Source organism: Dromaius novaehollandiae, chromosome 3 (genome assembly GCF_036370855.1).
Source record: "Dromaius novaehollandiae isolate bDroNov1 chromosome 3, bDroNov1.hap1, whole genome shotgun sequence".
Lineage (NCBI taxonomy): Eukaryota > Metazoa > Chordata > Aves > Casuariiformes > Dromaiidae > Dromaius > Dromaius novaehollandiae.
The window spans coordinates 62,232,258-62,253,235 of record NC_088100.1 but is presented as its reverse complement, the minus strand read 5'-3'; the positions used below and the strand labels follow the sequence as shown (position 1 = coordinate 62,253,235).

The following is a 20,978-nucleotide window of genomic DNA, read 5'->3' as shown; positions in this document are numbered from 1 at the left end:
AAAATGTACTAAGGACCTGAGCAGAGGCAGAATGTGTTAGGGAGGCTTATAGAGGGATTAAGAGGAACAAGATAATGGCATCCTAATAATATCAAGAAATGGAGATATACAGACATAACTCACTCTGGGTATGCATGCTTTATTATGAGACAAAATACATTCCAGTCACAAAACTTAGACATTTAACAAGCCAGATATTTTATTAGATCAAATTCAAAATGTCAGGAAGGTCTTGCTATAAATATGCTCAGCGTGGCAGCATCCTTAGGGCTGCAAAGGTTCCCAGTGTGCAGTTATTTTAACGCATCTTTTATTTCTTCATTATTTTTGTGTCCCCTCATCATTTCTTGTTCTATCAGGACTGTGCTGGTGAAGGAAATTTGCTGTTCCCAGTGCATGTTTTGTTCATTTGTGCTTTCTCCGTGATTCCTCTCTGCCAATATCATAGCCAAAATCCTGCTCCTGCCCAGCTGTCAGTACAGGCCCTATGCTATTCTGTCAGGATGTTTCTAGCAAGAACCCTGCCCCAAGCTGCATTTTCTGTGCAGGTGCAGCACCTCACAGCCCCAAAGGAGCATGGGCAAGACTCTGATTTTTCAAAGATATGTTCAAAATGCCATTTCAGCTACGGAGGATGTATTAAAATCCCTGGCTTATCTGATGTGCTGCTCTAAGAAGTGTTCAAGTCTTGGCTGGTATCAGTCTAGCATCTAAATCCTTTTTTGGAACCCCAAATTCGGGCTGGCCATCAGCATTCTTTCCTGAGAGAGAAGGGGCGGGTCCTGCCCCAATGGTGCGTTCCAGCTTGAGACCTCCCCAAAAATGCAGCAATGAAGTTTTCTGTATGTGACCAGAGGAAGAAGAGATGGTGACCACTTTTATCATGAATTTTGCTAGTGATGTAAGGACCCAGAGTCTAGTTCATGCTCTGCCCTGGTGGGATTCAAAGCCACCACTCAGCAAAGCCTCAAAGCAGCTGCAGAGCTGGGGACCGGTGGGAGAGGTTATGGAGAGCACCAAGGAGAGAGGCCTGCCTGCCCTGGCCATTCGCAGGCTTCTCTGGAGAGTGACTGCTCTCATTGCTTCTTGTGGGGGCTGTTCCACCCCAAATAAGTCTTGGGGTAGAGGGAGCAGGAGAGCAGGTAGCAGCATGAATTTGTAGCCGTAAGGTTAGGGCCCACAGCTCGGAGGAAAAAAGATTCTGGGTTCCTGTCTTTACTTGGAGGCTCTGCGATGTAGACACGTAGAGGATCTTTTGATGAGGTCCTTAATGGATTCAGGCCAGAAGTGTTCAACGAAGGTAAAGGTACAACATTATCAAATGCTTTTTCAAGAAACTGTCTGTTTGGTCAAGAATTCTGGAAGGCCAAAGAAAAAAGTATATAGAGTTTTTAAATTAAAATGAGAAAGGACAATGCAAATTTAACAAGGTTTAACCGAACCTCTAGCAAGAGTAGTTTTCAGGAACTGTTTGTTGTTTTGTTTCTTTCTACTTATCCAGAGTCGTAAAATTTTCCATGGATTTGCATTACAGAATACTTCCCACTGAGCTGAGTAGTGCTTAATGACTATTAGTCATTACAGTGCTAATAGTACTGATTTGCTTTTAATGGGTGCCAAAGTACCTTGAGTGTTTACTTTGTTAGAGATGCTGTGAGCAATGGAATGAAATAGATATAATTGGATGGCACAAGACTCTGGACTGGTGTGTAGTTATTACGTCAGCTGAAAACAAACAGGTAACAACTGCACCTTAGAACAGTGCCGCTTCCAAGGTGGTGATGGGGAAATCATTTATTAAAAAAAACTCAAAACCCTGTCTGTTTCAAACTCAGACGATAGCCTAGTAGTAGAGTCTGAAGCCTAAAAACCTGTGGAGTTAATATCTAGACTGCCTGTTCTCTCAAAAAGGGTCAGAAAACCCTGGACAATTTGCAAAACAATCAGCCTATTTATGATGCTTTTCTGCTTTTTGTACTACCAGCTATAAGAGCCCATATTAGAGACACCAAGGAAAAAAAAGATTCTGCCAAAATACAGCATAGCCCTAGATCTGCAGACACTGGCTGAAAAACCCTCTAGGTTTATTTTAGGTCATTAGTCCTCTTTCCTGATGATTTGATTTGCTAGAAGAATGAACAGGTGACTGTGGATTTTTTTTTTTTTTTAAACTAGTGGTGATGTGCTTCACAGAGAAATCTCTGACAAGAGGCTGCAGTCTAGGGAACATAAACTAGCAATTTGCAGGGAAGTTTGGGTTTGGAATGTAACCTTTTATCCTACCAGGGCCTTGGATTGCACATAACAAGAATATGGTGTTAAAATAGTAGAGAAGCTATTGAAAAAATGCTGAGGAGTCAGACTCTGATCTACATTTAGTATGCTGAAATTACAGTACAGCACCAATGAACCAAAGTTTATTACCTGTAGACCATCTATTTAGTGGAAAACTAAGACTTTAGCTGTTGCAATGTGAGGCTTATAGGAACAGAGAGAGCTGAATGAAGCTAAACAAAAAAAGTCATTATGATTTAAAGTCCATGTAATGCCACTACTTACTGAAAATGACACATTGTGCATCTAAGTTGGAAAGAAATGGTCGACAACAAGACTGGTATCACATGAGTCATTTGAGGCCATGACCACAGATGGATGTGTACTATGACCATTGTCTTCAGCTTCCACAAAGGGTTTTGGGGGAGACCACTGAATGCATTGTTTTCTTGAGAATATCTGCTTCAAAAGCAGAAATATTACAAGTTCAGAAAAGTGAGCCCTGGAGTATTATACTGCCAGAACAAATAATTTGCTGCTGGCAATAGTGGTATTGATATTGCCCTAGCAACAGGGCAAGGGGCCATCAGAAAAAAAAAAAAAAACCCACTATTGGTACGTTTTTCTGATAAGTGCTTAGAGTGATGTGTTGGCTGGGAAATAAAGATGTGGTATTGGTGTCTTTAAAGGGCTTAGTTTCAGAGACAAGAAGTCTATGAAATGGCTTTGGAAGGGCAAGCTCTCCTAGGCTGTTTTTGAAATGCCAAATCATGAAGAAATCTTGGGCTGTGCATTATTATGCCCTGTATACTGTCACTTGAAAACACTTTCTAAGAACTTTTTGCTTGCAAGATGCTTCACAGGCTTTATCATCACACAGCAGCACAGAAGACAGCTGCTTGAAATCTGTCCACCAGAACAGAGCAGGCAGACATTTAAGGAAAAAACAATTCTTCACAAAAATGCAGTTCAGGGCTCCCTTCCACCTTCCCTTCCAGTGGACAGAAGATTGTTTATATATATATATTTCCATATCCAGGTTATACAAAAGCCACTGGTCCTATATTTGCACTTTCATTAGCTGCCTGTGCAATTGCAGTAACGCATTGCTTGCCAGCCAACAGAGTGTCCCCTGGATTCGCTAGGGCATTTGCACAGGGAGCATTCCCATTGGTTTAAAGCTTGTAGACTGGGCGGTGTTAATGGCAAAGCCTGCATGGATCATCCCCAGATCAGAGCTATTTTCCTATCTTCATGCCTTTTTTGCAGCCTTTGGGACCAGGTAAAGGGCAGTTCCTACTTTGGCCCTTCTGTAAGAAAGTAGGAGCAGGGAGAGCTCCTGTGTTCTTTCGCATCCCTTTTTCCTTCTTTTCTCCACCCTTAACCATGAAGCAAACACACACAACCTGACCTGAAGTAAATTTAGGAATCAAGTCATTGGGCTTGATCCTCATATTTAAAAGTAAATGTTTTCCTAAAATAAAATAAATATTTAAGGCTTTTTTTTTTTACTTGTCAGCTTTTTTATTAAAGAACTGCAGTTCCTGGAAGTTCAAAGCAAGCTCGGTTATGGGAAGGGGTAGTTTCTTTTTCCCGCAGCCCAATGATGTTTTGGCAAAATGTGATTATCTATGTATTTTGTTAATATCATGACTTATGACTAATACAAAAGGAATTAAACCCTTGGTTAAAACAAAAGCTAGCAAATAGGGAATTGATTCTGCATGATTTATATTTTCCCCCCTACACACCCACACAGCTTACCATAGTTAGAGTCATCTGATGTTTTATAAAGCAGACATAGGCCCAAATTTGTATCACCAGTACAAAGTGTTAAACACAGCTCTACCCAGGAACCTCTGCAAATAGTCTGTGGATACTTCTGAGCTCAGCTGGTACAGTCACATGTAGAAAGGTTACTTGTGTTAAGTATGGGTTTCAGACTTCAGTCTTGTGGGTATATTAGCAAACCTGTCATTGCTGAAAATTGAAATAACATGTATTCATGCTTTGGATTGGTATTGTGTGCTACAAGCAATGATCTGTTTAGTTTTATTTAGAAGACTCTAGCTTTGGTGAAATGAGCCATAATTTGAAAATGTTTGTGCCTGTGAACATTAGGCAGCTGAAGATCTTTATAGTTAGTGCTCACATGGAAACATTTGACAACTATTTTTCTCCTGATATTTTGAAGAAATGACTGAGTTTTGTTGTGATCTGGACTTAAATATCATCAAGGAATCTAGAAATCTTTCGATCATTCTTTCTTTTCCAACATTTGCATAGCATCTCTGAAAAAACGTTAGCGATTCATAAAATCATAGGTACTGATGACACAATATACTTAACCTAGCTACATTAGAAAAGAAAAAGAATGTAAAGTTATTAGTATTTCCATTAAAGTAGCACTGAAATGACCAAATTGAGCATGGGAGAATGTTTTACTAGGTATGACATTGTCATACAGTCATAAAGAATACAGTGCATATCTGTCTCTAGGTAAACATCTGATGAGAGCATAAATGGTGTTACAAAGAGATTACACTGCCTACCTGTAGAAATATGGAGCAGAGCTGTATAGCAAGCAAGATAAAAGTCAATCTCTTGAGCTAGGCTACTTTAAATGATTTAAAACTGAGATTTTTAGCCCAGTTCATTTTTAAAGCATTGGGTTAGGGAGTAGTTAGTCCAGTAAACTGAGAAACAGAAGCAGTGTAAGGAAGGAGGGGAGAAGATAGGAGAAAAGTTGAAACTACTGGCTAGGAAAGTGATGCTGGGTATCTGAAACTTAACTGGGACAGTAATCTTTTTACGTAGATCAGCTGCAGCAAGAACAGGACATGTTCCGCAGCCCAAAAGCACTTTGGATTATATTTCTATTTGGATTACTGATGAAAATCTCTTACAATGATAAGTCATTATTAAGCATTTAACTTTCCTGTGAGGATTTGCTATCTAAAATCCAAGTCCTGCCTTTTCCTGTAGATGTTAGAGTTGGAATGGCTATTATGATTCTAAAGTTTGATTGCCTGAATTATAGGGGCAGTAGATAATTGCTACATCAAATCCACAGCTCTGTGTTAAGTTGGCACTTATCTGTGTGTAGGACCACAGATCCTGCCTTGAAGATGCCCATAACATAGTACCCACCACATCTTCTGGGAAGCTGGTCAGGCGTTTGCTACATTTATCATTTAACGTTTCCATACAATTGTTCTTCTTGTTTTGAATCTGTATAGCTTTTTATTTTGGTGATGCAGTTGGGTTATAACTTTAAAGGAATATCTTTTTAGAGTGTAGTTTTCTCCTATGTAAGTATTTACCTGCTATGATTAAATCATCTCTCAACATTGGCTTAAAGCTAAGAAATGGAGGCAGGTTTTCCTGGCCTTCAGTATGTCTTTTACTCATTTGCTGTATCTTTGCAGTTTCTCAACTGTCTTTTCATTATGTGGACCCTGGTATAAGGGACATAACATAGAAATGCTTGCCGCCTCTATTGGCAGCACAGCCAAGTTCTTCTCTCTGTCAGTGTTTCACACGGGGAGTTTGTGTTCAGTAGATTATTTAGCATAATCCCATGATCTCTTTCAGAGTCACTGCGTCCAAGGTTCTTTTCCTATCATATAACTGTGACTTTCTTTTTTTCTGCCCTTGATGTTATGATCTTGTGATTCTGTGTTCCTTCAAGCCTGTTTTTTGTACTCTGAAGTTAGTATTTCATTGTTAACACCACTAATGTCAACAGGTGACATCATTTGTTAATTTTAAGCACTTTAATTTCACCACTTTCTGTCATATTTCTTTCACCTTTGTAGTAACAGTGCTTATTATTTTATATTTGAAGTGATTATTTAAATAATAGCTTTCAGCAGATCAGGGAGTTAATAATATTGGGTCTATTGTACAGGCTGCGAAACTGAGAGAGTAAAAGAATAATCAGAGCAGAGTCAGAATCAGAACTCTTTAACAGTTGTGACATCTCAGCCATTTGCTCATATTCTCTTCTCTGTCTCCCCAGTCTACCTTTTGTACCCATGTATTTACCTGTTTCCAGCATAGGCCCTGAACTTCTTGAAATCTCACATCACTTCTGGTGTTTCTCTTCTGTTTTACTCATAGGACTTTTCTTGCAGAAATAAGTGATCAGTCTGGAATGAAACAGGAACTTGACAAAAGCAGCTATCACCATGACAAGCAACTCAGAAAATCAAGGTCAATACATACAGACATTTTAACGAGGACCATGTGGAACGCCATCTTTTGGAAATATATAGTAAACATACCTGCAAACCAGCAGGCAACCATCTCTTTCCTCAACCTGTGTATACTTTATAAGTACACATTTTATATATGAACTCTACATTTCACCAAAACTTATTTGTTTGCATAAATACAAGCCACCTGTGTGTGTGTGTCCATGTGTGTTTGGACTGGGGGTGTTATATATAAAGGCAAAATGTATTGCATCAGTTCTGAGGAAAAAAACTCAGTTCAACAGAGTGCTTGAAGGTTTTAGAGATGGGTAAGTTTTTTCGTCCTAGGAATGTTTTCTTTTTCAAAAGGAAAGTTACTTCTCCTGTTTGCATTGGGAGATTTACCACTGACTTCAGTGGAAACAGGATTGGGTTCAATGCTTTGCTGTGTCGAAAAATTCTGGAAACTTTTATGCTATGGAGAAATTGCATGCTAATCTTCATAATTTGTTGGGAAGACAGATGCTGTCATTGTTGTCCAAAAGATGCAGTACGTTTGGCATCCTCTTTCTGCTATATTTTTGTTTCTTGTGCATATTTATAGCTTTTGACTGGATATGCAGTCTATTTGCAGGGAGATGCACTTCTTTTCTGCAAATTGATGTATTTCCATAAAGGCACCAAGCCCCACCTCCCATTGTCCTTCTGTTTTGTGTTTATTCTGCTAATTTCGACATTATAAATAAGAGAGGGAAATTAAATCCAGAGGTAAGTTATGCCCATCTGCCCATATTTAATTTAGGAGAAAAGTGGAGATTGTCTGTTTAAATTCAGAAGAATGGATGTCTATTGAGCTTTGTGGAGGCTACACATGAGGGAGGTCTTCAGCTTCTTACAAAATCATGCAGGTTCAAAACGTGTATTCATCAGTTGTTTGCTGAACGATATCAACAGAGAGAACGAGACAGTGAGAGTTAGTGATGAGAAAAAGCTGTGCTCCAAGAGCAGCTGTGTTGGCCTTCGGTCAATCAAATCCAGATGCTATGCATACTCCCTAAAATCGTTGAATTATTACTCTAAAAGATAGGCTGGATTTTTGATGTGATTATGGGAAGCCAATTTACAGGTGTCAGAGTTTCAGACATTTTGGAGTACCCTAAACCACTCAGACAGAACCAGAAGCCTTAGACCACTTTCTTGTTTCAAAAAAATACAGTATGCCACTCTAAATTTAGAATAAAGGTATTAGGATTGTAAATTAATTTGTCACCTATGGTTTGTGTGCATTTAAAATTAGAGGTATTTTTTCTCCAAACTATATACTATTTTCATGTTCTTTACATATAATGAATGTCTCATTAATTCAACCCTATATGTTACATATGTAACATCTATACATAAACTAAATGTGGCAGGCTTTAGTGCTGTGTTGAATAGTTAGGTTTAGCAGATGGTAGCAAGTTTTGGGAAATAAGAGATGCACTTTTGCTACTGGTGCCACCCTACTGAGTGTGCTTTAAGATGTTGATATGAGTTGGAGAGAAAAGGGAAAGAGATGATTTCTTATTGTTGTTCCTTAATGAGTTTATTGATTATGATGATTTAGCCTGATTATGAGCCCTGTGCTGGTATGCCATGGCACTGAAGTATTCTTGCTAGGCAGCAGCCCAGCACAGCGATATATTCTGTCTGTAAATACGTAGACAAAGAAGATGGTCAAGACCTATGCAGGTTTGGTTTCATATTAACTTATTATACTAGGAGAATACCTATCTATCTGGAGTAACACCAATATCTGTGACTCTTAAGGTGCATAATTCTGTTTGTATTCAATACAGACAGGGTGCCAGGAGCAGAAAGGCTTCTGGATTGACGCTGATATTCTCTTTGTAATGCTGAGCCAGCAGGACAGACTCCTAACAAGTATTACTACCAGCACAAACAAGAGGAGATGTAAAACTATCCTATCTCGATCCAAGGCCAAAATTGCTTCAAGAGCAGGAAGGTGGAAATGTTCCACCTGTGTCTCTACCAGTGGCAAACATTTCCTCAGGCACATGCAACGATTTGGCTGCTGTTAGACATTTGTTTAAAGTGGTTAATTTAGAGGAAAAAAAGTCTTCAGGTTTGGAACAACTGTTTTGTCTTAATCTACTGGGTTAGGGTGGGAGGAAAGAGCATGTTGGTGAATTTTGTTGATCTTTATTGATGATACGCTTAGGAGAACAGCACCATGGCCATGTAAATACATCAGAAGTTGTGTGTATACCGTTCCTGTGTACCATTGTGTTTTAGCTGAAAAGGCATCAAAGACATTGACTAGCTCTTGGTTGGAGAAATATAGGGCCCCATTAGTCTTCTGAAAATACAAGGCCTCTTAAAGGAAGATATCAGCCAAAATAAGGATGCAAGTTCTCCAGCACTTCAGTATTTATTTTGTCTGGAGTTTACTTTATTACTTCATCTTTTGGTCCTCAAGGTTTTATTTTTTTCCTTGTCCCTTTTCCACCCTATTTCCCAGATACTGAAAATTCTTTTACATTGTAAAATGGAAAATCCCTACAATTAATCAACCACTGTAAGCAGAATTACTGCATGAAGGCTTTTATACATCTTTTAAATACTCTTACTATGCCTTGTACATATTTGTTTTGCATTTTTCTTTTCTTTTGCTGGGAGGGAGTAAAGAAGAAGAAATAGTTGTTCTTGTTTTCTGGTTGGCATACCAATGAGCCACAAATTCTTCTTATGAGGCAATGTACATTAATCACTGAAGCTGGAGGAAACGTTTGGCACCACTGGATGCACAAGTAGAACATTTCTAACTTTCTGTTCTTGAAGCAGCTTTGACCTTGGCTCAAGTTAGGATAGTTTTGGAGATCATCTGTGCTACCTTCAACCTATATTCTAAATGCTGTTAATCTCAAACAAGTATAAATAAGGACTAGTATGCTTTCAGTTATTCTTATGATGAGTTTTGACTCATGTTGGTTGATGTTTTAAGTTACTTGCCTGAGGACGGAAAAACAAAATCAGTATTTTCCCAATCCTGGTCCTGGGGCATTAGCAGAATTATTTAGCTTTCTTTTCCATACTTCCAGGCTGGTATCTGCAGACATTGCCAAATTTACAAATACCTTGAGTCAAGTTCATAAAAACTTCTTACTTCTCTTGCAAGTGAAAATTGGAGGGAGAGATTTTTATTAGACCAGCTGGAAAAGCATACAAGCTTGAAAGCAAAGAGTCTCTCATTTCTTTTGGTTGTGATTGTTGTCTTTTCACTTCTTGTTAAGAGTACCTCTGTGAAAGGAAGCACTTAGTTTCAGTTACTCATATAATGTAATTCTGAGAGCTGATTCACAGCAAGTGCCACAAGGGAATATTTCAGAAATGACAGCTCTACACAATCAAAGCTCCTTAGGTATGTGGAAGAATTCATTCCCTTTCATTTGAATTTTTCTCAATCTCAATTCTTTCATGTTTTCATAGAATTTATCAACACTAGCAATGATTTTCTCTGAAGTGGAATACTTTAAAAATGTGTACCTTTGAGCGCACACATTTTAAAAAACATTTGAAGCATTTTAAAAACGGTTGCCTATGCTTCATATATGTGTTTACTAAGTTAGCACATATGTAATTACATTTCTATCTGTCTGTTTATCCATCTGTCTGTCACACAAATTTGAAATGCTTTTTACATACAGCTAGCAGCAAAAGGTATTCCAGTAATTGGTATGTACTGTTCTTCACAGGGTTCTTTCCAAGTGTGTGGTGCCACACTTGTATATCAGATGCATTTCTTACAGTGTAGTCCTTCCTGAGAAGGTCCTCAAACAGGTGGTTTGAAATGCTTGTACACTAATCGGACGAGAGGTGTCCAGTGCAGGAGTGTTTTTTGGGCAAGTGGTACGTTCGAAGGAGACATTGATGTTGTTCCAGGTGGAATGCAGTGTCATTGTTAGCACCAAGTGATCTTAAGATTTGTTTCTTGCACAGTTTAATTAGTTCATTGGCTGAGGCACAGCTTTCTTGCTGATAGTCACAGGTTGTTGTTTCAGCTGTGACATGTTCTTTCTTTCCTCATAGTTTTAGGAATTGATGTCTCCTAGAACAAAGTGCACTGGTTTGTATCAAAAGATGTCTACATTTTTAGTGATTTTTTTAGGCTTTATAGAACTTACGTTTTTTCTCAAATATTTGTGATATGAAGAAGAAAGTGCCATTTTTTGCATGGCATTTTAGTAGATGAGCCATGATGTTTAATTGTGGGAGGGAACAATCGGCAAGATCATCTTGAATAATGACACTGAGACATTTAAAAGAGAAAAACACATGTTGAATCATTCTGTTCTTAGTTAGGTGACTATCTTCCTTTAAAAAGGAAGAGATGGGATTGAGTTCAACTAGGAGAAGGTGGTAATTTGATGGCGACATGTACTCCTGCTTGTGGGATTACTTCTAAGCCAAGGATCAGATTTAGAGTGTGTTTTCGTATGAGTTTGGTCTCTTAATGATGCAGGAATTTTTGGTGAAGTCACCAAAATCTCTTAATACGAGTTTTGGGAATATACTACTCTGCCCACAAAGTGCCTCTTCTAACCCTACTAGGAAAGTTTTATTACGTTAGTATTGTTTTTAGGATTAAAAATAGCAGCAAGTTTACAAGATTGGTTCTGTTACTGTATAGGTAGATCAAGTGTGCATTTCTGTAAAACTGTTTGGATGGTTTCTTTTAATGGAAAAATATCTGTTTGAGATTCGAAAGCAATAGGGCTGCTTTTCTGCCATTTTTACTATTCTAAATTTAGCCAGCGTGAAGGGGCGAGCAGTGCCACTGAGTTAGTTCCATTACTGAAGGACAGATTAGCATCACCCCTTTTGGATAAAGGGTCACAAAAATTTTGTGCGTAAAGGATTTAACAATGGCTCTCCAGCATTGAGAAGATTAACCCTCAAGCTGTGTGGAAACAAGATCATTCAGTCCCACTGGGTATTTCAAGAACTCTAGTGTTTCCATTCCAGCTCTCAGCCTCCAAACGTCATTTTTCTCCACAAAAGAAAATAAAGCCCAGAAGCAATCGGGTGTTAGCTCCAGAGCCATGGAACGGTGAAGCTTTGGCCACAGGCTTGGCATTCACAGGAGACTTGCATGCCTGGCAATTCAGGAGCTCTGAGCTCTCAAACTTTTTGAGACGGGGCCCTAGCTACTCACCAGTCACGTGAGTGACCTATCATACTTTTTTTATAACAATACCCTGCATTGCTTTTAAGATATTGTTGGAAGCATCCTTACTAAATTGAAACATTGTAGAATACTCTTAAATGAGTATTTTTCATTATTTTGTACAAATGCTTATACAATATAGCACTAGCTAGCCGGGAAGCGCTAGCTAGACTTTGGCAACCTGTTTTGGTTGAATGGCAACAATTCCTCTGCCAGATGTGTAATTCAGTCATTCTTTCTGGCAGTGAAGTTGGTGTAGGAGCTTATGAAGTCCACATGATTGTAACTTTATCTCAGGGTTTCCTTTATGTAAGAATATAATACACAATTTTAAAAGAAAATTAAGCTAAATTTTAAGAAATAGCCTTCATTCCTTCTTTGTCCCTGCCCCCAGAAAGCATAAACATACTTTTCTAACTGTTTTAGGATTCTTTCTTTAAGACAGATTTGCTAAGGGGGCGTTCCCCCAGTTCAGTGCTGATGCCACACCTTTGGCTTTGAGAGGTATAATGCACTTCCAATATCTGTCTGAATTAATGGCACTTGCAGGTGTTCAGGAATTTTTCAGAAAAGAACCTAAGCAGTCCTCATTGTTGTGATGTTTTAGGTGAAAGTAATTTTTGAGGCTCATGATTTTTGAGCATTTTCTGTTTTAGAAATTCTTCTGTAGTTTGATGTATTCCTCACAACACAGTACGTGGTGATATTCTGGAAGCTCCAGTGATATTTTCATGCAAAAGCCCCAAAAAAGGAGGCATTGCTAATTTCCTTTTTGTACTAGTTTGTTTGGTTTTCACAGAAGTAACGTGTCATTTCTTTTGGCTGCCAGGTGCTGTTTCATCTAAGCATGCATAAAACACAGTTCAAGCAGAGTAACTTAATTTTAAAACTAATTTCATATTACTTGGAGATTCCAAGGCCTGATACGATTTGTTGTTGACTGTGATTTTCCCGGTTTTGGTGCCATGCTATTTTTTTCTTTCCGCTCAGCTTTGCAGAGGGCGGGGGCACATTCCTCCAAAGACAGATTTCTGATCTTTCCTTTCCTCCCAAAAAGGCAATGAAGTTCGAAATGCAGGAACAGGAACTGGATGCAACTTCTCTCACTAGTGTACCCGGGAGCACACGGGCAGGCTGGAGCTGTGATAGTGCCACCAGGGACAGGGCTGGGGGGCTGTCAGGAGACGCAGACGCAGTTCCCAGTTGCGCTTTTGGTGCTACCTCGGTGCAAATCCCTCTGGGGGTCCCCATCTACAACTTGCGGGGTAAAAACAACTCTCCCTTCCGACAGGGGATCCGCATGCTCTGCCACTCTCCGTGGCGCGATGCTTCACACTAAGAGAGGCTTAAAACTAGAAAGCACTCGTCGTCTCCGGGCCGCTCCCCGAAGGATGCAACGGGGCCGGGCAGTCCGATTAAGAGAGCGGCGGCGGCCGCCGCGCTTCCCCCGCGGGCAGAGGCAGCGCGGCTCAGCCTGCGCCGCCACGCCGCGCTCCGCTCCGCGCCCTCGCGGCAGGTGCTGGCGGCGGCGCCCAGCCCCGACGGGGCGGCCGGGGGAGAGGGGGGTCTGCAGCGCGGCGCCCTGCCCCGACGGGGCGGCCGGGGGGCGGCGGCCCGCAGCGGCGGGGCAGCGCGCCGCAAAGGCGCTGCCGCGGGGCGCGCTCCCCGACGGGGCGGCGGGCAAGGGCCGCCCGCAGCGGGGGCGGGCTGACCGGGGCACCCTGCCCCCCTTCTTCACACACACACGCACACGCACACACAGAAGCGTGCACACACACGCACACGCACCCACGCCCCTCCGCCGCTCGCTCGTTCCCGCCCTCGCTCCGCCAGTGCGCGGCGGCCGCGGCCGGGGCCGCAGCCGGAGCGGCGGGAGGATGCGGCGGCTGCGCCCCTGGGCGGTGGTGCTGGGCGGGCTGCTGTGCGCCGCCGCGGCGCCGCCGCGGAGCTACCCGCACAGCGCGGTGCTGGACGGGGCGGCCGCCTATCGCCTGCGCTGGGGCCGCCGCGGCAGCGCCCTCGCCTTCCGCCTGGAGGTGCGCACCCGCGGCTACGTGGGCTTCGGGCTGTCGGGCAGCGGCGGCATGGCCTCGGCCGACATCGTGGTGGGGGGCGTGGAGAGGGGCAAGCCCTACCTGCAGGTAAGGCCCGGCTCCCCGGCCCCGCCGCGGCCGGGCCGGGCGCCCCGGAGCCCGCGTCGCGCCCCGCGTCCTCTTTGTCCTCCGGCGTCCCCCTTCCTCACCTCTCTCCTGGCACTCGCGACGTCCCCTCCCTCCTCCTCCCCCCTGCTTCTTTCGCAGCTTCTTCTCTGCACCTCTCCGCCGCCTTCTCCCCGCTCGCCGGTCAGCCCCATTGTTCTCCACGCATTTCCCCTCGGAGGAGCGACTCCTTTTCTGTCCTCTCCCTGCCAACCTTCGCTCTAAACTTCTACACTGGTTTCGTCAAAGGTGTCAGGTTTCCTTCCTCTTTATCTAGAAAATGCAACAGCCTTTTTCTCTCTCTTTGGGCACTCTTTCCCTGCTGGCCCTCTGAGCCTAGATGCGAAGACGAAAGTGGAGAGCTGGGTGAGTCTCTTCCAGCATGGTGGAGCGCCTTTCCCTCACGGTGCCGTAGTTTACTCATGCAATTAACGATTAACTGAGCTTTATCATCCGGGTGCCGTCTGACCTTCCTCTTTCTAATCCCACCGGCATGAGGGCATGATCCTGCTAACTCCCCAGGCTGCCAGCATCCTCAGCTGCTGTCGCACAGCGTATGTACGGCTCCCATCATTTGCATTGCTCCTCTCCTCACCTGGGAGCTTTTTGACCCTGTCCTTAAAAAGGACTTCAGGAGTAAGTGTTTGGCTGACCAGGTTGAAACTGCAAGGGGAAGGGGCACGCACCTTCCTCCTCCCCTGAGTTGGGTGGGCACTAGCCTGGGGGAAGCCCTTGGGGCCGAGGGAGTAGGGGCAGCATGTCCAGCTGGTCACCGAGAGGGCAGACAGGCCCAGCGTGCCTGAATGACAACTTGTCGCCCTTACTAGCCTAAATAATAACTTTCAGGGAGGCAGTTTAAGAGCTGAGTAATACCCAGTTGTTAGAGTACAGTTGAGGAGTTACCTTTTTCTTCTTCATCATGCTGCTAGAGCTAGTTGATCTTTGAAGCTACTCCTTAAAGTTTGAAAGTGTTTTTTTTTCTTTTAAAGAATATGGAATCTTACTAACATTTCAGCGCAAGAAAACAAAATGCTTAATATTCTTACTAGTATTTATTTGTTAAGATTTCATAGAATTAAACCTTTTTCAGAAAAGGGGACCTTTAATATAAATATTTCTTTTTTTCTATTAGTTTACTACATGAGGTGCAGGCAAATATTTGTCTTATTTAAGTTCAAACCAATGATTTTCAGAATGCTTGTTTGTTTTCTCCATATTTCAAAATGAAGATCATTTTTCAGAAAACCTCAGTCTAAATAAAACACTAATAATAAAAAACCCTATTCTAGTCATCTAGCAATGTAACTCTTAGAGTTACAGAATGTAAGACCTGCTGGAGCCTTGCATTTCAGAAGATACACCTATTAACCTTTAAAAGAAACCCAAGCCTTGTGTTTGGCTAATTCATAAATTCCGTTTGAGTAGAACAAGTCTTTTAGAAAGGCATCCAAACCTAATTTAAGGACATCCAGTGATGGAGAATCCATCACTTTGCGTGGTAGTTTGAGGAAATGGTGAGTCTTTGCCACTCAAGTCTTTCTTCCAGTATTAGTTTGTTCAGGCTGAGATTCTTACTATGTATTTTCTCTACTAGATTAAAAAGTCTACTCCCAACCCCCACCCCATAGTTATTTATGTACTGTAATCAAGTCACTTCTCAGTTTTATTTTGCATAAAATAAATAGATTGAGCTCTTTAAGCATCCCACTGTAGGGTGCTTTCCCCAGCACTCAAATCACTTTTGTGGCCCTTGTCAGCACCCCTTACAGGTTTTCAACATCCTTTAAAATAGATCGATCCATACAGAATTCCATTCTTCTTCCACAGATTTTATTCGTTGTCATCACACAATAAATTACAACTGAGATAAAAAGGGGATGGATCATAGCAAGTGCCTCCTGTTACAGACACCTAATCTTCTTTAGACAGCAAGGTTTCTTTTTAAACTGGGGTGGGGTCTTTTAAAAAAGTTACTCTGTTAAGAGCAACAGTTAACAGAGTTAACAGAGCAGTGTTTTTTAAAGACCTCATCCCAGTTTAAAAAGAAACAGAAGGAAAGGCTGAAAACAAAGAGGCTGGAGTAAACCCTTTGCAGAAACAAAATTTGTCCAAAGGCTTTTCCTAGGCAGTCAGCACAGATTGATATAAAAAGAATAACTCATTCTAGAATCCTATTTCAATTATATCTAATTCTTCCCTATATTCGAGCCACAAATACAGTTAATACTTTAAAAGCACTCTATTAAGTGTATATGATCTTTACAATACTCTTACTTAATAAGAATTTTTCATAGATAGTGCCCTTGAAAGAGTATGGTTTTATGCTTAGCTATGCTCTATAAAATGTGTACACCCTATAATGAAAGAACTTACTTTTCTTTTTGGTTTTAGAAATATGTTTTTATTCCATGATCATCAGTTGGAAAATGTTCATTGTGGTCAAGACTCTTTAAAAGATCATTTTTTGGTTTCTTTGAAAGTTTTGAGATGCTTGTTAGTGGCCTGATTTTCAGAAGTTGTTCTGAAACACCTTTATTGCCTTTCAAGTGGGCATTAAAATTGCTAGTCTCCTGGGATAATTTAGCCTCTTTTTCCCCCCTTAAATTCTCTGCCCTCCTTTAAATAGAAGTAGAAAGTGTTCTATGGAAGGAAGAGCAGTCTTCTGGGAGCAGACATGTAAATGTAGTTAGACTACCACCATCAATAAAGGTAAAAGCAGATACTCCTAAATCTGTGAAAGTGCTTTGAGGTAAAAGAAAATTTTCAAAGAAGAGGGAAGGCGTTTCCTCCGGCATTTATTATTCATCCTCTCACATCAAGAGGATGGTATTCCCACCATCATCAGGAAATGCTTTCCTTTAAAAAAATGTGACAACTCAAAGTCCTGGATATCTGACAGTAGTAGATTGTACTTTCTTGTTCTTTCGGTGTTTGCTGACCTTTGGTATAATGAGCTATTCTGTTTGTTTTGCTTTGCTTTTCCATATTGAAGCCATATTGAAGCTAAAAGGATGTCTAGCATAATGAGCGAAGGCTAAAATGATTTGAAGGACTGAATTTTAATTCCCTCTAAGTATCTCAATCCGTGTGGGAGAAGAAAAATAAAGAACCTTCATGGAGCACCAGAACAGCTTTTTAAAGAGCTTTTGAATAATGAGAGGATGATACATTTATTATCCTAATGTTTCAGGACTTCAGTATTTGGAATGGAAACCTAGACATACTTTGGGAGGATGTAGAGTACATGCGTAGCATAGATACATAGCATGCTGTATTGCTCTGAGGGAGCCACCTCTACCATGCAGACGGAGAAAAAGAGGGAGATCAGTGAGCAAATTATTCTGGCATGTCACTGAGAGCCCTGCAGTGACACAGCTGCAGATTATGTGGGAATTGGGTGAGGATGTTTGAGAAGAAGTAGAAGAACATACCAATGGAAAACATACTTTGAAGAACAGTCCATACTTAGAAACATATTACCCTGCAATATTGCCATGGTCCCTTGCAGCATGTGTTACTCTCCATAAAAATTCTTGAGACAGCTTTAGGTTTTGCTTCTAGTTTTCCTCTTTTTCTACACATCCCTCTTTTGTGCATATGCATTGACACAGCATGCATTTTCATGCTAGACCCATGCTTTTTCCTTGGTCTCCACCCCTGTCTGGAATTGTGCATCCCCACCCACAGCACGTAGCTGCCGAGAGCCCCATTTTGGGGAGAGTAATCCTCCTTGATGAATGCCTATTTTGTGCAAGTTATACAAGAGGGTTGCATTGTTTGAATCTTCTGTTGAACTTGCACAGAAATAGTCCTCACTCGGGGTGAATAGGGACTGTGTATCACTAAAAAGTACTTTATTATTCATTACAGCCTTGCTTGTTAACTGTCACCCAAACTAAAGAATATCTGTTATCAAATGTATCCCATAGAGTTAGCTTAATTGCTCATAGGGAAGTACTTGGAATAGATTTTAAAGGACAGAAAACAGTGAGCATTCTCTGTACTTAACGATATGCTGCTTTTAAGTGCACTCATGCCAACAGCAACAAAAGAAGTGTTTAGAAAACAACTCGAAAGGCACCAAAAGGGAGATGCAAAGTGCGTGCCACACTGACATATCTCAGTTGGTGCTTTGTTGGTGCTTTGGAGGTATTTCATGCCTTTGGGCATTGTGGCAAAATCTCCAGATGACTAATGAGTCCCTCTTGGCTTCAGTGTGGGGCATAAAGAGACACTACCACGTACATCTCCTCTGGCTGAATGCTTCGTATTTCTCTTTCAGGGGTACAATAGTTAGGACAAGGAAAGAAATCTGCAAAATCATATTATCCACACCAAAAAGTGATGTCATATTTCAACTTCTAACCCTAGTGCTTCTTACACCTCTGTGCGATAAGTTGGAGAGCTCTGCACATTTCAGTGTTTTTCATTCGTGTGTGTAGTAACTGGTATTTTTAAATCTCCCTGGAATGCCACAGAAACCAAGGGGTTTTGCTGTAGGTTCTGGGCTACCCTTGAAGCAACCCCTGGATGTATTTAACGAGGTATAAGAAATACACCAAAATGTATGCAAATGACTTAGAGTTTGAATGACGAAAAAGGTGTCTCTCAGTAAAAAACTATGTTTCATATGGTAAAAGTACATAACCTTCTTTTGCAAAGAAAATAAATATACAGGTACACACGCTATCTATGTAAATACAGAAGTGGAAAATGTGTGTCTTTATGGATTTGTATATACGTGCTTTTAAAATACAGACACATCCACAATTATTTGGTACAAATAAAAATTTTCTATCCTTATTAAAGTTAATAGTTTACCTGAAGTAAATAAGCCACATTTACTCTAATGTAATTCAGTCAGTTTAACTGGAATTGTACCAGGAGGAGATACAATTTCTTGGAACTATTCACATGAGTAAGATCTGGGCTTCTTAACAAAGAGTGATTCATTTCTTACTAATTTGGTGTTTAGGTTAAAAAAAAAAAGAAAAACAAATTAATTATGAACAAACTGTTCATAAACAGCAGCTGAACTTACTATTGAGCAACTACTTTAGGAACTTCTTGCAACTGCTTAACTGCTGTCACAATACCCTTTTCTTTGGAATTTTTTTCATTGGGGCCAATCCCAAGATGGGGTCAGTCAACTGGAATGATCTCAAGGTGTTTCTGTATGATGCAGTGAGGCTTTCAGACTTCTACTTCATGTTAGTTTTCTGTAGGTGCTTTACTTTTTAATAAAATTAGAGTATGGTAAGATCTTTGCCTTAAACTCAAGCTGAAATTTATTTGAGGTTGAAAACAGTTTGGTTTGCTTATTTGTAGACTCATGTTCTGTTTTCCTCTTGCCAAATAAAATGTGAAAACATCTTTTTTTGTAGTATTATCCAGTGTGTGCTGGAACCATGCACAGCAGGATTCCATCTAAATTAAATGCAACAATAAAAAGGAGAAATGCTTTTTTTTGGAAACCTGGAAATGCTTAGCTTGGTCAAGTTTTCAAACAAGTTTTGGTCTGTTCTTCTGCGTACTGTAGCAATTTATCTGTCCTATTTATAAGAAGATCGATCCTCTGCTGCGCCAAGTTTCATCTTGGTTATAGCTTCCCAGTTCCTTTACCACCCTTGTCTTCAGCCCTGGTCTTTGACACAAGTTTGGGTAGTTTGGGGTTATTCAGAACTGCAGGAGTTGGCTGTGAGCCATACATAGGCCAGATCTAGTTGTGACACAGCTTGTTTTTCCCTCCTGTTTCCCATTGTTGGCTCATCCCTTCTCACTCTCATAACTGTTCAGTCAGTGCTGGACTGAGAGTGATCCCCAGGTTAGAGCTGGGCAGGATTTGTGAATCCTGGAGGCAGATCTTTGCTCACAAGTGAAGCCTGCGAGGCAATTGCTGCATGGGGCCTCAGTCTGAGAGTTATTTTATGCTCCTCGAGGTTGAAAGGTGCTCTATATAATTTAGCATAGGAAATGGATATCATAAACAAAACAATCTTGTACATTGTTAAGGTTTGGGGAGGGAGCTCCATAGACACCTGTTTGAGTATGTGATGACAGCTGGTAATGTTTTTTTTGGTCAGGGTTCCTTGTGCAGCTGTGCTTACGTTCTTGAAGGATAAAACAGCCTATTTGCATCTTTCGTTACATCCATAAGAAATGATTCTCCCTGATGGTTTCTATAGCAGCAATGAGAAACCATATACACTGCAAAACATTTTTTAAGAGAGAGAGAGGTTAACAGGATTTGAAAAACAATGTAAGATCATCAGCTTCACTTGTGGTGAAGAACATAAAATAGCTTGTATAATCAGTAAGATTTTTCATTTTCCATATGTTGTTTCAACTTCTAGCTAGCATAAGGAACAAGATATCTAATTATTTGACTGATGGCACAACTTAGCCTCGAGCATAAAATACCAGCTTATGCAATATAATCAAAGAGAGTGCAGAAACTTTAAATATGTTATGTTTCAAATGTAAACAGTTTAATAGTCAGATGCTCAAATAAAAATAAAATTTTTGCTGTTATGTAGCATGACAAATAGCACTTCCAAAGCTTTGTAAGTTTTAAACATCTATTAATTAAATAACCAAAATAAGATGTTGTACCAGAAAAATATAGAGTCCATTTCACCCTTATCTTCTGTTTCTGCAACTGCTTACAGTTCTGTACAGTTAATGTAAAACTTCAGCAACTTTGCTTGGATTTTAAGTACAGTATATACTTTTGTGTGTACAAGAAGCTGAAGAATCGAGTTTCAAGTGCTGAATCAGTAAATTAATCCATATTTTTCTGGTTTGTGCAGACTGTTTCAGAAATGCAGTATTAAAGGTTTGATGATTATCACAGATCTATGCTGGAGCTCCATGAAATTCCAAACAACTTGGATCACTATAATCTTCCTTACAAAAGACACAGGTTTTCACAATAACATTATGGGATTGCAAAACCAAATCTCTGTGAAAGCAGCCACAGTATTAGAGCCTTTTCCTATCCAGTAAGAAGAAACTATGCTAATAGGAGGCACATATAAGCCCATCCATGATAGATAATTGAAGCACTGTAATTCTGTTGATGCA

General features: G+C 40.7%; 2 protein-coding genes and 1 long non-coding RNA gene across 4 annotated transcripts in view; 2 read left to right on the top strand and 1 right to left on the bottom strand.

The window, feature by feature from the left end:
- STX7 (syntaxin 7) overlaps positions 1-9,111 on the top strand; it is a 51,116-nt gene extending 42,005 nt beyond the window's left edge. Inside the window, exon 10 of the mRNA XM_064508992.1 lies at positions 6,397-9,111. Coding sequence (XP_064365062.1) covers positions 6,397-6,420 — 24 coding nt within the window. The 3' untranslated portion in view covers positions 6,421-9,111. The remainder of the gene's footprint in view (positions 1-6,396) is intronic.
- Positions 120-14,490, bottom strand: LOC112995477 (uncharacterized). Of its 2 annotated transcripts, none has more exons than XR_010388373.1 (3): positions 13,940-14,490; positions 6,322-6,425; positions 120-1,358 (listed from the first exon to the last, which is right to left on the bottom strand). It is a non-coding gene; the product is annotated as an uncharacterized LOC112995477 (long non-coding RNA). The 2 variants fall into 2 exon arrangements; XR_003262195.2 differs by lacking the exon at positions 13,940-14,490 and adding an exon at positions 13,833-13,931.
- MOXD1 (monooxygenase DBH like 1) overlaps positions 13,395-20,978 on the top strand; it is a 50,301-nt gene continuing 42,717 nt past the window's right edge. The window contains exon 1 of the mRNA XM_064508987.1: positions 13,395-13,838. Within this exon, the coding sequence (XP_064365057.1) occupies positions 13,575-13,838 (264 nt within the window). The 5' untranslated portion in view covers positions 13,395-13,574. The remainder of the gene's footprint in view (positions 13,839-20,978) is intronic.